Genomic DNA, 17,007 nt, shown 5'->3' with positions numbered 1-17,007 from the left:
ATCAAAAGGACTGCAAAAGTGGACAAGGTTTTATTTTTTTAGAGAGGCTTAAGTCTATAACGTTTGAAACCAGTTTACCCACACTTTCAGATTTTCCCTGGGAAATACATGTGACTGGCTCAACAAACTGAGAATATGATAATTTAACAAATTTCAGTCATTTCACCCTTTTAAAAAAAATGTACAAGTGTTTCACCTAGGTCAGGTATGAAGCAAACAGCATATTCTGCCCAGTGTTTCGGATGCTGCCTCTGTGCTCATCTGTGCTGGCAGTAAAAATCTGTTTTTACTGACCGAGGGTTTTCCCTGTAAGTCAGACCGATGATAAAATAAGTTTCCACAATTTGTCTTGACAAATCCATAACCAGAGTAGTTGGTATTTTCTATTGTTCTGCTGTATGCACTACCAAAAACCAGATGCTGGAATAACCCTATCCAGTTTTCTAAATATAACTTGCATTGAAGAGATTTACCAAATAGTCAGTGTGATTTATTTTGCCTTGAATATAGTACAATGATCGTGAATTTGATGTGGCCAAGAGAAAAAATAAAAAGAGAGAGAGAAAGGAAGGAGTGTGGGATAATCAGAAAGATACCCTGAGAAACCTGGCGGTTTGTTTTGTTCTTCCCGGCAGAATCTCTAGGGTTTGGCTCGTCCCTTAGTCTAAAACTACTTTTGATGTCCTTACACAAATTTGAGTCATAACTTTGCAGTGTAGATATGCCCTCTGGTTTTACCTCTGTTTAAAGAACTGTGTTTAAAGTTATGACAGGTTTGCAGCGTACATTATATATTTATAGAATTGCATCTGTAAATAACCTGGGGAGTCTGTGCTCCAACTCTGAAGGAAAATCAACTGTACCTATACCTGAGAGGTGTTTGCTAGTCTGCTCGGAAACGTCTCATGACAGGGACTTGACGATCTCCGTAAGCGTATCCCTTCCAGTGTCCTTTGGTCTTAAAGCTAGCTTTTTCAAAAAAATACCACCCCAGGATTTCGCTTGGCTAAAAATTAAGCACATTGCTGCTGCTCTTCCTTGATCGCTGTCCTGTTTATAATAGTCTTCGTATATTGGAAGGCTTACAATGTCTCCCCTCAGTCTTCTTTCCTCTAGACTAAACAATCTCTACTATTTCAACCACCTTCTCACAGGTTCTTTGTGATAAATCGCTTATACATCTTGATGATCTTGTCTGGCCCTTTTCCAGTCTGTCAGTCTCTTTTAGAGGGGTGCTGGGGCTAGACACAGCGCTCCACCTGATGCCTTACTCTAGCGCTGAGTAGAATAATGACATTCTCTGTCTTATTTATGATACTCGTAATGCATTCCCGAATGACGTTATTTTTTCCTTAGTGTCACACTAGAGAGGTGTGCACTTGTGGTCTGCTGTAACTCCTATTTCTTTTCTGCAGCACAGTTGCATAGCTGATTGTTTGACCCCTTCTGTTTAGGCATTCAGTTTCTCCTTTCTAAGCACAGAACTTCTCAGCCAACTTCAGTGAATGTAATCTTAATGCCTCAGTCTATCTCTCCAATTTACCAAATGTATTAATGCCTCTGTATTCCCCAGACGTAAGGTTACTGGCTTATGTCAAAAGATGACCCTCATGAACGTCGTTAGCATCAAACAAAATACTCATCTTCGGGCAATTGAGAGAGCGAGATGCTGGGGTATTGCTTGCATCCTTCCACTTTTCTAATCAGATACATTTTTTGAAAGATTGGCTCATCTTAGTGAATCTTTAGCGACGTATTCATGTTGGGTATGTGCCCATAAAACAGCTTAAAAACTGTCGGAATACAACGAGCAGTATGGCACATTTATAGGACAAGATACAAGTATGCAGTAAATCATATTTGTGCTCAATTTTACAACTGTTCAACTGGCTGAACTTGGCATTTAAAAATACGTCCTCTTTTACCTAAACAAAGGCTGGCTGAAGGCTTAATCGTGGCTCAAGTGGAGCTTTACAAGACCACAGAACTTTGCCATAGTTGGTGTAAGCTTTAGGAACATCTAAAACAAGCCAAAAATGTATTTAAATAATATTTTGGAAAAAAACGAACAACTAAAAAAAAATAGGAAATGACAACTTTCCTAACTATACAGTTCACAGGGATAAAAATCCTGAGCTTCAAAGTAAAGTGTAACCTTGAGAAGCAGCTTCTTGCCCAGCGTACATCTGCATAGCTGCATTGGAGACAGTGGAACCATGTTAATTTATACCAGCTGAAGATCTGGCTCAGCATTTCATGGCCTTTACAGTTCCTAGATGTTTCCTTTTGAAATAAATATTTACAATTTCTTGTAAATTTATTGCTGAGTGAATTGTGCCAGAGGAACAGCCATGGAAATGAAAGTTCGCTATTAAATCATAGGAAAGCAAACGGCGGTGATGCTACATCCCAGACTTCTGTAAGTGCCAGCATGTTTCTACCACATTTGTAGGAGTCTCCTTTCCCCGGGTAAGAGCATCGTCCAACCTCCCTGGGTGGCTTCTCTGCTGAGCCTTTTGCCTCTGAAGTGGCTGATGAGCATAAAGCCGTGGCCCAACCCTTCGTTACTGTTGTAGATTGTTACCTGTGTTGGCCTGGCTTGAAAGATCTGCCGCTACAGATTGTAGAGTAGTTTCATTGACCAGAGAGAGGAACTGAAGACGACCCCAGTCTGAACAGTAGTATGTGTCTGTCAGCTGGTTTTGATATAAAAACGTAATAGATGGCTGCATATTTATGTATGTTCATAGGTGGGTGTAAATATAGATGATGGCAAAGTGTTGGTATTTCTGTATGGTTTGGTTTGGCTCTGCTGTTTAAACATGAAATATCCATGTTTGAGAGCGCATCGGTATTCACCGCTTCACTGTGTACAGCTGGGCAGTTGTATGACTTCTCACTGAGCAGAGTAAGACGTTTCTGAATTAAAATGTAGTTTAGCTTGGCATACTGAGTGATCGCTGGCAGTTTTCTCAGATATTTTTTCCTGTTGCCTGTCCCTTCTCTGTTAAAAATCTGCCTCCATTTCTACCTCCGTGGCCATTCCAAGCCCCGATTGGAGCCACTACTAATAGTCAAAATAGGCCAACGGACAATATTCCCGAAGTGCAGTTCTCAGACCGCTTAGGTGTGTATGGCCTCTTTCATATAACCTGCCTGTAGGAGAGATGTGTCAGATCAAGGCTGCTAAGTGTACGCATTGTCCACTCCGGCAATGTATAAAATCTAATGAAAGACTCCCTAACAGCTCCCTGCCTGGAATTCATTAATGCTTTTGAATAACTCTGTTATGAGAAATCTTGGGGGATTTGATTGTCCAAATAATGAGAAGAAAATGGAGAGCAATGAACAAGAATGGTACATTGTCTAGTATTAAATGGAGAGTGCGACTTGTTTTGAATGGCACAGTAAACTTGGTTTCATTATTTCTATGATCATCTAACCGGTATGTGGTCGATAGAGGTCCCTCCAACCTCTTTCTTAGGCAGTCATGTGGACAGCATTCTGAATTTTACAGTAACTAAACAAAAACAACAAGGAATTCAAGTGTCTTAGTCGGTTATGTCAAGACAATGAGAAAGGGATCGCCTGTGCTCCAGTTCTATTTCCCTTCACCTCAGCAAAAATGCTGAGTCTTGGCGACGTAAACCAGTCAACAGCAGGACTGTTGTTTCGCGTACTGGGGCTCCGTGTGAACGAAGGCGACTTTACAGCAATGTGGAAGTTGAGTTACTGACATATCCACGGGCTTCAGTGTAGGTTTTCAGAGGTACAACGCATTTCCGTGAGTACACGGAACTGCTATTGAAGCTACGAAGTTTACAACGCTGGGATTGAAGAAGTAGATATGATGGAAGGAAAGAAACATACCAAGGAGCAAAGGTAATTTTTGTCTCGTGTTACAATAAATTAAATCACCCCTAAAGGGAAAGTCAGTGGACAAAAGCTGAAGGAGCCAGTTCTGCTCAGCTTGGTGAAGTTTTTGTCCTCGGCAAAGCTAGAAGTTGCCTCTCTGGGTTTTTCTCAGGTTATGCAGAATTTCCCTATCTGGCAATCTCTTCTTTAAGAAAACATTTTTGGTGCTTTTCCTTGTGGTCTAGAGTAGAAGAGACAACACGAAGCTTCAGTCGTTCTGCAGGTGGAAGCCATGCCCCTTGCCCACCCTGAGCCAGTCTCTTCCACTCGGCCGTAGTTCTCTCCGGTCAAGTGTTACAATTGAAATACCAACTTCTGGGGGCTAGAAGAGTTGTGCTTATTTTGAGGAGGGGCTGCGTGCCAGGTTGCTCTTGTTGGGAATGTTCTGCTCTACCTGCTCGTGGTTTGGGTTATGGAAAGATTGTGATTTTTGTAGTTAGCTCCTGGCAGAAATGCAGGCATTTCCATACTTCAGGGGTTTGCTGAGGTGTTAAGTCATTACTGAAGAAGAGAATAGCTCGTCTAAAAAGCTTTCCTCTGTACGTGTTGTGGTCACAAACCCAAACCGGTAGGACTCTTATTTGTAGTGCTTTGAAAGAGTCTTCTGGTGGGTGGGTAGGAGGGGTCAAGACTCACCAGTTATTCCTCTAGATGGGAAATGATGAAACTGCCACAGTGGTTTCTGCAGTTCTGACACTATAATGTCATAGAGCAGATCTGCTTTTACTTCCTAAATTAGAATTGGGTTGTGGATTTGCTTTAAACTCGGTTATCTAATCTGTGGGCTGGACTAAAAGATATCCCTCTTCATGAGAACTTCTTACTTTTCCCATAGCTGTGAAATAAAAAATGACAGCTCGTTCATTCTAAAATGAATAAAAATGCTGTTAAGTTCTTGACCCTCCTAAGGAGAAGTAACTATGAGAACATCCTTTGTCTTTGTGTTGCCTTTCATGCTTATAATGATCGTTTTTGAAAGTTTTCAGTTATAGCAAATCAAAGTCCGCTTGCTTAGAGTGAACATGACAAATGATGGGAAATTGCATATATTTTCTCCTGACCTTATTATAATGTAAGCTCTCAAAGACTTCAGTGGAAGAATTAAATCATAAGCCTTCAGACTCTTTTTTTTTTTCATCACAAATGGGTAGGTTTGCAGATGCAGTTAAGACTTTGCAGGAGCAGCTGAAATCAGATTTACCCATGCTACAGTGCGTATTGGCATTGGAACTAGACCACCAACATCTTTTTTAACAGGAACGCTACGAACAAAATAGATTTCAGGCCAAGATTTGACTTTGAAAAGAGGAAAGCGATCATTATTTATTGTAGGCTGTAGCTTGGGTTTGAAAACATTTCTTTTATGGTCAGTTTTAGTTAATGGAGGTTGCTGAAGAAAGAAAATATCTCCCTCACAAAGGAACACATGGGAAATAATAAGCTTATTAATCGGATGCATGAAACCTGCTCTCCTTTTCATGAAAGAAGGGCCTATGCTATGCTGAATAAAACTTTCCCCTTTGCATGCTGATGTGTTATCCACGTATTGATGTTACTGCTTCATTAGGAAACCTAGCATTTGAATCTACATTCTGGCAGCAGAACCCCTTTCGTTTACCAAGATTGGTCTGAGGAGTAAAAGAGCCAGCAGACTTGTTTGTAAGAAAAGAGGAGAATCTGAGGTCTGAGGTTTTCTTAAGCTGAAGACATTTTTCACGAGCGTGAAACCTTTTATTTCTTTTCTTAATTTTGCATGGTGCAATGTAACAACAGATTTGAGGACTCTGAATTTCCAGTTTCACTGTATTTGACCCGAGTGTGAATCAAAATCCACTGCACTCATGTAAGAAAATATTTTCTGTCCTTTCACAAAGTGTAGCTGCTTAACATTGTATATTTAAGAGTTTTTAAATATTTTTCACTCATTTCGGATGTGTAGCATCCAATGTTCACAGAATTAACTTCCTGGAAAATGTTAGGTAGAGACTCTGAAAATTACATTAGCTTCCCAATATATTCTTTTTTAAAAAATGTTACAGTCATAGTATTGTTGTCCTAATTCTGATTTCTCTAACATATCCGTAGATGAGGAGCAACTCTGTGAATGGAGTTACATTGTACTCATCCTACACCACTGGCAACGGAAGCAAAATTAAGTTCCAAACAGGAGGGTGTATGTGGGAGAGTTGGGGACAAAGCGAGCGCTGTGTTTGAAAACAAAACAAACTGAAAAAAGTGTGTTTTGTTCCGTGAACAAACAATTAAGAAAAAAAAAAAAAAAAATCCTGAAAACATTCAAAGAAAGGAGAAATGAAAAAGCTCTGGATTTTGGGGGGAAATAAATTTTGAACAATGCTTTTGGATTTGGAAAACAAGCATTTCACTTGATGCAAGCCAAGCCTTTTCCCCAAAAGTCCGTGGACTGGAGCACTCACCGGGGCTGTTAGGAGGTAGTTGACGTCCCAAATGAACCAACACTTGCCATTCATTTCCAGGAAAACCTTGTAGAGCTGGTAGGAACCCTGTTTTGACGTGGGTTGCCTCCCGTTTCCGCTCCCACAGCTGACCTGCAGTGTTAACAGCCAGCTCAGCGAGATGGAGTCAGAATTTACGGCTCGGTTACGGACCGCAGTCCCGACCTCGGCTAACTCTTGTCTCTGGTGTGTGCCTCGGCCCACGGGTCACAGCTCGCGCGAGGACTCTGCGTAGGCTCCGAGTTCTGGTGAATGCAGGATGGCTTTGTTCGTACCGATAAGCGCGTTGCCTGTATTAAGAACCTGTTTGAGAAGAACACAGATTTTTTTTCCAAGTCTGTTCTGTTGGCCGCGTGCTCAGAGCGGGTGCCGTTTCACCCCGAGCTGGGTTTATGTTGTACTAACCGAGTGCGCAACCAGCTCTTCTGCTTTGTAGCTGCATCCCGTACCAGTAATTTTCCATTTTGTCACCCTTATATTGTCGCGGTCCCGTTACTCCTTGCAACTTGGTTTTTCTGAGGAAGTAAAGGGTTCCCTGCCCGTATCGATTAGTACGTTGGGTTCATCCCTGGACCCAGTTGTAAATTCATCCTAGGCATGTTCGTGAATCGTACGCGGGCAGTTCTGATGATTTATGGCCATGGGTACCCTTTGTGTTGAGATCTGTTTAGCGTGATTAGGCCAGAATGCATTTGGATTAGGAACTTAGTGTTGAAAGTACCGTGAATCTCCGGTTTCTGTAGAAGTATCCCGATATTGAGATGGGCAATTTTTTTTTTATTTGTAAAGGAAGCTATACAGATTAATCGTAAATGATGCACAATTGGGATTTTCATGAAGCTTTCATTACATTGTTGGGTGTCTTCTGTGGAAGGTGGGCTGAGACAAAGGCTTGCTTGTTCTGAGTTTACAAAAGGAGCATGGTGCGGTGTTGGAATGGGAAGTAGATTTTGATGAGTAGGAGGACTTCAGGAAATAAAAATAATAACAAAGGAGCGGCGTATGGGAAGAGGCGTGAAGGAAAAGGCAATGGTGCAGAGCTTTGGAAAGCAGATGGAGTAACGTTTCCAGCAGCTGCTGAAGGAGTTGTGACCTTCGTTCCTCCCGGCTGTCTGTAGGCAGGGTGCTGTGGTGGGGGGGTCGCTGCTTCCCCTGGTGCTGGAGTCACTGCGACTCCTACGTCCTCCTTAACCCATCAGATTGAATTTAGCAGGCTTGAACAGAGCAACGAGAGGACCAGGTGGCATTGGTGTTTGGGACATTTGGTGGCTTGATTTTCCTTCTGTACTAGAGTCAAACGGGAGTAATGCCCTGGAAGTCAGCAGACTGGCACTAGCTTAAAAGAAGTACGGTTCCTTTCTGTGTCTCTAATCCAGCTCTTGCTTCCTTCCAGCCCATCTGGGTAGTTTGCCATAGGAAAAGGACTGGCAAAACCGGCCAGGATAGTAGTTATTGGTTAATAAAAGTCCTGGAAATCTCCTGACTTCAGTAATAACTTTTCAAATTATTATTAATTCTTGCTATCCCATTCTGTCCGTACCCACGTGAAATGACTCAGTTTGTTATTAAGGAGTCTCTAATACTCTTAGAAACCCGATTCTAGGCTAAGTCAGGAAGATGTATGTGCTTTAAATCTTTAGTAGATCTGGTTTGGATCAGAGGAGGGAAGTTAACAGAGCCGTATCTTCCCTGAGCAGCTGAAAGTGAAGGAAAACAGTCCCTGTGTGGTTGCAGCGGCTCGTGATTTACAGGGCTGAATTCACAGGGCTGCTCCTGCTGCTGAAAACGCACGCTCTCAACCGCTGTTGATTTTTGAATTAAAAAAATGCAGCTCTATACACAGTTTACTTTATTGCTGGAGGGCAGGGAAATATAGGTAAGAGCCGTTAATCCCCAGCAGGCTGCTGGGCAGGCGAACAGACATAGATGACAAAAGTTAATTGGAAACATGAGCAGTTTAACAGAAAACATATTTGTGATAATTGAGAGAGTAACGTCTCCAGAAAGGAAACTCTGCAAAGAGAAACTTCGGAGGAGAAGTGGCCACTGGTAGGTGAGTGTGATTTTTCAAGCTCTCTTTAAGCTCTGAACTAATTTCTTAACAAGAACAAATAACATTAGAAGGAGCTAAATAAATAAAAGATTTGCTTTCTCTGAGGGGGGAGGGTTGTACAGTTACTGCCACTAGTTGCTCTTACAGCTGGATTAAGATGTGCGGTAATGCTTAATTTAGGTTCATTGCATAAGGACACAATTGGTTTTATTTTTGTACGTGGAGTTTTCTTCTACTTTTTGTATATGAAGATCTCACACACGCCCCCAATAACTGAAAGGATTTCAGTTTTAATTTTTTCCTTATTCCTACATTTTTTTTATACGTTTGAGGTTTTTCTAAGAATCGAACTTGGACAGCAAGTATTTTGCCAAAAGCAGAGGGAACCCTTAGTTAGAAAATAGTGCTGTGTTTTTGCTAGTGAAAAAGTATTATGAACTTAATAAGGGAGAACACATTGCAAAACACATTTTGGTTTGAATTGGAGGAGATTCTTTTTTTTTTTTCTTGAAACGGCAAGTTAATGTAAATTACATAGTAGAAGCTCGTTGCTGTTCTGCTGGGTAGGAAAAGAAAACTGGCTTTTATTTTCTTTCAGTGATACTGGTGTTGAAAATACTAATATGTACCTATCTTTTTAATGTTATTAGTATAAAGTTCCTTATGTTTCATTACAGAAAGAATCTCGGACTAGCTATAATATCAGGTACTACCGTGTTGTTTTTTTGGGTTTGTTTTTTTGTTGTTTTGTGGTTTTTTTTTCCAGAGCCCACGGACAGTACAGCCTCCCAGCCCACAGGAATGAATGAAAATGTCTCATCCTCAGTTCAAAGCTGCAGCAGTACCGTTAGTTGCAATAACTCCTCAGCCATCCCTCAGCCCAGCTCTGCTATTAAGCCTTGGCGCAGCAAGTCTCTTAGTGCAAAGCACACAGCTACGTCTTCCATGTTATCCGTAAAGCAGCCTATATCGGAGCCTCCAAAGCCACCCTCGGAAATCGCCAAAACAACTCCCAACGGTCAAAAATCCATGCTTGAAAAATTAAAACTCTTCAATAGCAAAGGAGGCTCCAAAGCAGGAGGGACAACGCTCGAGTGTCCGGGGTCTCGGGACAACAGTTGTGAAAAGCTGGAGACGCTTCTCAGCTTTGAGGAGAGCGAAGAGATTGATACCGCGAATCAGAATGTGAACAATCCGGGATCGATGTCCAGTAGTCCCAAAATTGCACTCAAGGGAATTGCACAGAGGACTTTTAGCCGGGCACTAACTAATAAGAAAAGTTCTCCAAAGGGTAATGAGAAGGATAAAGAGAAACAGAAAGAGAAAGAAAAGGATAAAAGCAAAGACATCGCGAAGAGAACATCTATCACTGAAAAGCTGGACCCGAAAGAGGAACCAAAAGAAGAACAGACAGCACTAGCAACAACAGAGATGCCAAAAAAGTCCTCCAAGATCGCAAGCTTTATCCCTAAAGGAGGAAAGCTGAATAGTGCCAAGAAGGAGGCCTCTGCCCCTTCGCACAGTGGAATACCAAAACCAGGAATGAAAAACACCACAGGGAAATCCTCAAGTGCCCCCATTCCTGCAAAGGAAGGCGAGAGAAGCCGCAGCGGGAAAGCCGGCTCCGGGCTCTCTCATCAGAAGTCTCAGCTGGACAGCAGGCATTCCAGCTCCTCGTCCAGCCTGGCCTCTTCAGAAGGAAAAGGCGTAGGAGGCCTCAACAGCAGCAGCAGCAGCCAAGCTGTCAACGGACCTGCCGCCACGACCCACACCACAGGGAGCAATACTGTGAGTGTTCAGCTACCTCATCCCCAACAGCAATACAGCCACCCGAACACCGCCACGGTAGCTCCCTTCATGTACAGGTACGGTGAACTTCTCCAACGGACTGTTTTGAACGTGACGCTTAGATAGGAAGCTTCGTTTTGGACGCTCCTTCAGCGGGGTGAGGCAGCGAGGTGGATGCCGCGTCCCGTAAAAGTTTCTTGCTTTAAGAGAGTAGACGATTTATACGTTTACGCAAAAACTGTTGACGAAGGCCGTCGGGCTAAGGTGTGTAAGAAGTTGTGGTAGATAGGAGGGTGCGTAGTTCTTGTACCCGACCCTGCTAACAGTTAAGATGAGAATGCTAACACCTTCTTGAGCAGGTACTGCTCTCACCTGGTTTTGTACCGTGTGGATTAGGTTTGGTTTGTGCATCGTAGCTTTAAAAGTTGTAGCGGTGCCAACTTTACGACATAGATACGCTCATTCTCTTCAGGGTGGTTAACAGCAGTGGAGCTGCCTCGCTATAAGCGGTAATGGGAAATCTTAAAAAAATAAAACACAACTAAAAAACCCTTAGTATAGGTAAGGTCAGGCACAAAGTCTGCCGTTCTGTGCGTTAACCCTGAATGAGATAAGCCAAAGAGCAGCCATATGGGGTCTCAACTCATCTCCATCTAGTCCAGCATCTTCTGTTTGGCAACGGTAGTAGGGAAGAGTAACGAGAGGGAAATCGATAACAAAGCTTCCTAAGGACGTGCTCCTGAGCCTCACTGTGACGCAACAAGAATCTCAGTCAGATGGTGGGGGTTTTGGCTTTGATGGCCATCTCCTAGTTTTCTTTGACACCTCTTAATTCTTTGATAGGAAGAGGATGCAAGCAGTTGTTCTGTCTTCATCATCATCTTCCTGCTCATGATTTGAGATGTCTATCATATCCTTCCCTCCCTTAAGTTGTGTCTTTTCTAGGCTAAGGTGTCGTAGCCAGTTTAGGTTTCAGTTGTAGAGATGCTGTTCATAAGCTTTGGTCATCTTTGCTGCCCTTTCCCATCATTTTTTCAGTTCCACTATACGCATTTTTACCTTTGATCTCTTGGCAGACGTAGTGTAAGAAATGGTTGGCCACATTTTTTAAATAAAAGTGAATGTAAATGGAGTCAACCTGAAGGAGAGGGATGCCAAAGGCCTATGTAGGAATGCAAAATAGGAAGAGCGACCCTTGAGTCTTCTGACCCCTTGAGTGTTCTTTCTGTGCGTATGGAATAAAACGCCAAGTGTCCTTCTGGGATGCGGTCACATGAGAAGGAACCAACTGGGAAAAATTCATCTGACTAAAAGTTGGGTTAATAGTACATGTTCTTGATTTCCCTTGCCCTTGCATTCATCTACGTACATCAGCATTATTGTTGCATCTTTGGCTGAAGGTGGGATCTACTGAAGGTGGGATTTTCGGAGATTTGTTTCTAGTTAAAAATCGCCAGTGTGCAGTTTGTACTATTTTAATCCATAATTAAGTAGAAAACTGTGATTGCAAACTGATTGCTTTATTGCTTATCCCTTATAACCTCCAAAAATCTGTTCATGATGCTTTGGGTTGTTAGGTTTATTACTACAATGTCCTGTCAAAAGATAAAGTAAAAAGCACTGTACTTGGTGTTCGTCTTAGTTTGAACATAGATATCATCATCTAAAGTGTAAAAGCAGATGCAATCCATACGTTTCCTATAGTCTAAACATACTGGTAAACTCTAGGCAGTGTGTATTTGGCTTTTTACAAGAAACAGCAAGGAAACTACCTATTGGCAGCTGGAGGAAATGCTGAGAAATTGAAAAAATAATGTTTTCTTTCCATCATTGGAGGAAGAACAGCCAAACTGTGTAATCTTGCTGGCTTTAAAAGGAAAGAGAAAAGTCAAATTGTATGGATTTGCAAGGCAAACATAAGAGCATTATTATAAATTTACTATCCAGACACTTTTTGAATCTGCAAAATGCACTTGTTAATGCATTGCAGGAGTAGTTTCAGGTTTTTTCTGCTATCAGTTAAGGTTACTTTATTCTAAACTTTTCAGCTGCCTGTAGACTTACTTTTTGGTTGTTGGGGTTTTTTTTAAAAGACATGAGAAACTGTTCTACATTTCACATAGGGTCAACTGTAATTAAGAATATTGCAATAGTAATTCCCTGTTGCGTCTTCACTTTTGTACAGCACTTACCCTTCGGTCAGGAGAACTTCCAGCCGCTTGTTGATGTGGCTCTAGGGGCAAAACGTAGTGCAAGTAGTAAAATGAAATGAGTCAAGAAATGTTACTCAAATCTGACAATAGATTCTTAAAACATCACCTTTCACTACCCGACAGCCACAATGTGAGACAATAAATTGGAGTTTGAAGTTGGTTTTACCCAGTCACTCATTTTAAAATACAAATGTGAGACATTGGTAGTTAGTGAAGGAAAAGTAGCAGGAGCGTAACATGCCGTCACGTAATACGTGCTTTACGTTCATCCAATACAGACTTCATTAGAGAGGATCAGACTAGCCACAACTGATGTTATTGATAATTACAATGTAGCTGGAAAGCCAAGTGTTTTAAGACCCTGTCTGAAGGCTATTTTTGACTATGAATTTTTTATTTTTTACAGCTGAGTGCTTGTTTCCATTTCTATGACATAATTCAACATGGGAGTAATGAATTATGTAAAATCAGTCTGCCGGTCTATTCTGGAGAGAGGGACAGAGTGGCTGACGGCAGGTGCAGTTGTCTAGTTGTTATACTTGAGATACTTTTGATGGCGAGTGACTGCACATCTCTGTTTTGTTTTGCCTTCCAGATCACAGACAGACAATGAAGGGAATGTAACAGCTGAGGCCAGCACAGGAGGGGTCAGCATGGATTCTGCTCTGTACGTCAAAACTGGACAGCCTGCTCTCGAAGACCTCTCAGGTATGGCTTGCAACGTGACCTACTGACTGTGGTCTGGTTAAGGAAGAATGGGCTAAAGCAAGTTTGAAGTCAGGAGCTCCCTCTTTAGGAGGGGATTTAATTTGGGTTTATTCCTAATGCTTTAGTTCTTACTGCTTACGGTATTTCTTTCAGCTCTTCAGCAATGGAAACCAGGTGTCAATAATCTGAATACTAGATGCTCAAGTTCTGCACAACGGTGTGCCCCCCAATTTCTTGAAATCATTAGGGATGCTGGGTACTTAATGTTTTTCTAGGACATGTGCAGCATCTTCTAGGATTAGGCTATTGTAAGGATCCTAAGTGTTCCCAAGCATTTGATAGTTACTTTTTACTTTTTAAAAGTTTGCTTCAGAGCTTACAGAAGAGATGAAGTTAATTTCCATGGACTTTTGGTGCATTTATAGGTTTGGAGGAAGCTCCGTATTCGCTCATGTGAATCTGATCAATTTGAGAAGTGATCTTTGCAGCAATAGGAGACCAAAATCCAACTACGGTTCACTATGTCTAGCACGCAGAAGCTGAAACTGATTGTAATTGGAATACTAGCAGTCTAAATTGGAAAGTACTTTATACGTTTATCTAGAATTCCTGCTACTGTAAGAAGTGTATGATAATTAGCAATAATTTTTAAGCTTATCAATATAACAAAGCAATTTTTAGCAAGCATATTGTACTAAAGATCTAAACTCTGTTTTTAAAGTCAGAGTCAAGTCTCTTCCTATTCCAATTTCAGCAATGTCTGTGACTTCGCTTACTGCATGCTGTTGCAGTATGTCTCGTCAGTAGAATACCTCAGGTTTTCTTCATCTACTTAGTCTTGGTGTCTTGCAGCTTAATGCGAGTTTTGAAACTGATTGTCCTGCTTGGAAAAATCACGTGGCTAAAAGTTGCACAATCGGATTAATTTCATACCGTGTTACAAATTCTGTCAATGCTACATTTCTACCTGTGCGCGCGTGTATTGATGGCAAAGGCAAGAGGCAGAGTCATTGGGTAGGAAAAGGGCTGCAGGAATGCATAAATGAGCGTATCTGTGTGTATGGTTTATGTATAGGTGGATTAAATATTTAAAAGGCAAATAAATGGCACGAGGGATAAAATCCTTGAGAGCGTTTTTGGGTTCATATTGAATTATAAGAGCCAGTTCAAAGTAAGAAACGCAGAGCGTCCAGCTGCTTAAACTTTTTCAGTATTACCTCTTAATCATCGTATTGCCTAGCCTGGATGTATTTCAGCCTGTAAACTGAGAAGTGTTTATAGATCAAAAAAGGTCTTTAGTCTTTAATGACAGATGTTATGTAAATACCAACTATTATTCCAGTAGAGTATGTAAGTTTGAGGATCCAAAAATGGGAGACAGCTGACAGCCTCGAACAATGGAGATGCAAAACCCAGCTGTGTGCAGCCAAACCCCACAGGCAGCAGCAGTCCATAAAGGGGTCTTAGGGGAAAAGGAGCAAACAAAACAAAACGTCCCTCAACCCAAATAAATGAGAAGAAATAAGGGACAGATTTCTTCCCTCTCTACGTAGCAGGTATCGGTGCTTTTAATTGAAAAACACATACAAAACAAAAGAGAGCACAGGTAGAGAAAACTGGAAGCCGAATAGTTTAATGATACTACCTGTTCATGAAGAGCTAAGTGATTTAATAATTAAGTTCTAGTGGCACTATGCAACGTCTGTCTTTTAAGTATGCTTATAATTTCAGCAATTGAATGTCATCCAAGTAAAAATTTGGTATCGATTTAGGCGTAAGAGTGATCTCAACAGAAATTGGTCTAGCTTGTCTCATGTATGTTTTCTTAAGAAGATGCCTACCGTTTGCCTCAGTACCTGTGAGACAAATGATCTGTAAAAGAGCACTGCGACCTTTGTTAGGCTAAAGGTCTATAAATATTTTATGTTCTTTACTGCAAAAATTCCTAGATCCATGAGTGTAGAAAATGTTTTCTGTCCCAGAGACCCGTTGGCTAAAGGAATTAGTCTTGTTAGGCGGCTATTTCCAGTCCAGCCAGATCATAACTGTTCGACCGTTTGGCCTAAGCGAATTGTATCTCCGGGAGGTTATTTCCCAGGGAGTAGAGACCCATTAATAAAAAACTGCTAATGTGGACACTACCTTAGCCACTGTTGTTTGTCTCGGAAGGGCTAATGATTGTATAAACATTGATTATTGTCTTACCCTCCCTAGATAGTTCCCCCGTAGTCGTTCCCCCCAGCACTTTGGCGAGTAGTTTGCGCTAATGCTGCTTTGCAGGCAAGAGTATGTGGCTTGGGTTTTCCGTGCCACCAACCTGGCATCTTTCAGAAACATGAAGTTTAAAGCAAAGAACGTGAAAAGTTCCGACAACAGCTTATTTAACTGGTCCTTAACGCTTCTGATTTGCGTAATATACAGATAGCCATTTAAACTAGCAGTCATATGGATGAACAGTATCCTGGCAGCTTGAGAATGCGTCACCTGCGCGGAGGAGGCAGATACAAAATTTGAGAAGCTTTAAATTTGCTGTAGTATTTCCTTTTGTCATGAGTTGTAAACCCTTTAGAATGAAATCATTTCCTTCTGTGCCCAACAGAAGCTTTGTGACGGCTTTTTGGAGGTTTTCTGTTTCAGCATTCAGCTTACAAAGAATATGTTGGCCCTAGTAGAAATTAACTTCTCTTCAACCTCTTAGAAGGTTTAATCATTTAAAGCTCAGCTGAGTTAGCAACCAAAGCATTTCTTAATGGACAGCTGAAGGCAAGTACATAAATTATGCTGAGGAGCTAATTAAATTATTAATTATCTAAAAATAAATTATGCTGAGGCACTAGGAGGACTTTTTTTTATCTATATAAACTCCACTTTTAGAGTTAAAGAACAGGACATAAATGTGTTCTAGAACAGAGTATTTAAAGAACAGGATTTCGAAATGCCAGGGAAACTAAAAGTCATCCCCCAACTTTGTGTCACATAGCACATTGAAGTAATGGTAACTGTGTTGTGATGTTGACAAGCAAAAACTTCTGCGATTTTACCTAAAATATCACTCAGCATGGAGCACCCAGTCAACACAATTTAGTTTATTGGAAAGCTGCTGTTGTAGAATGAGATCTATTTAAAATGGTAAAAAGAAGATCTAGTGAAAATACAGCGTTGGAGAAATTGGCTGTGTCGGGTTGATGTTAATTGTGTCGATATGTGAGATGGAAAGGGTGGTATTGATGGAGTGTGTCTTCTAATGAGGTTGAAAGTTAACCAGAATTTAAATTGGGTCATACAGGGAAATGACAATACAGAAACATCTGGTGCAGAGGCAGTCTGTGAAATAAAGTTAACAGTGCAGAGCTCGTTCTCAGTCCGGCTGCGGCAACGGCAAGTGCCTGCCACAGGGGAACGGTATCTCCATCGTAATCAGTTTAGAGTGTTAAATAACAGAAAGTCAGGGAAAAAATGTGTTTGAGTCAGATTCAGGCAGAGGTAATAGCTCAGTTCTGTGCTGTTTCCCGCCTTATCCTTTCTCATGGTTGATTTTCCCTGTAGGAGAGGATCCAGAAACTCGGCGGTTACGGACTGTGAAAAACATTGCCGATCTTCGACAGAACTTAGAGGAAACGATGTCCAGTTTACGGGGAACCCAGGTCACTCACAGGTAATGGCATGACTTTGTTTATGAGAAAATGGAAATCACGGTGCTCTTACTTTACATCTCTCAGGTCTGGCTGGGTTGCATCCTTGAAAAATGGCTAACGCTGACAGTGGAAGGTACCGATCCTGTACTTCTTGTCTCTAAAGCACAGATTCTGAATAACGTTCAGTGTTTATCGAGCTGTAGGATGAGTAATTGGTGGTG

At 41.4% G+C, this 17,007-nt stretch overlaps 1 protein-coding gene across 3 annotated transcripts in view; it reads left to right on the top strand.

The window, feature by feature from the left end:
- Positions 1-17,007, top strand: part of NAV2 (neuron navigator 2) — a 231,546-nt gene that overhangs the window by 109,806 nt on the left and 104,733 nt on the right. For all 3 annotated transcript variants that reach the window (XM_049820690.1, XM_049820689.1, XM_049820688.1), the window contains 3 exons: positions 9,209-10,307; positions 13,039-13,151; positions 16,698-16,806. In XM_049820690.1, the coding sequence (XP_049676647.1) occupies positions 9,209-10,307; positions 13,039-13,151; positions 16,698-16,806 (1,321 nt within the window). The remainder of the gene's footprint in view (positions 1-9,208; positions 10,308-13,038; positions 13,152-16,697; positions 16,807-17,007) is intronic.

The sequence above is a fragment of the Accipiter gentilis genome, chromosome 17, assembly GCF_929443795.1.
Source record: "Accipiter gentilis chromosome 17, bAccGen1.1, whole genome shotgun sequence".
Classification (NCBI taxonomy): Eukaryota; Metazoa; Chordata; class Aves; order Accipitriformes; family Accipitridae; genus Astur; species Astur gentilis.
Note: the sequence above shows the minus strand (reverse complement) of the source record. Positions and strands in the feature narration are given on the sequence as shown.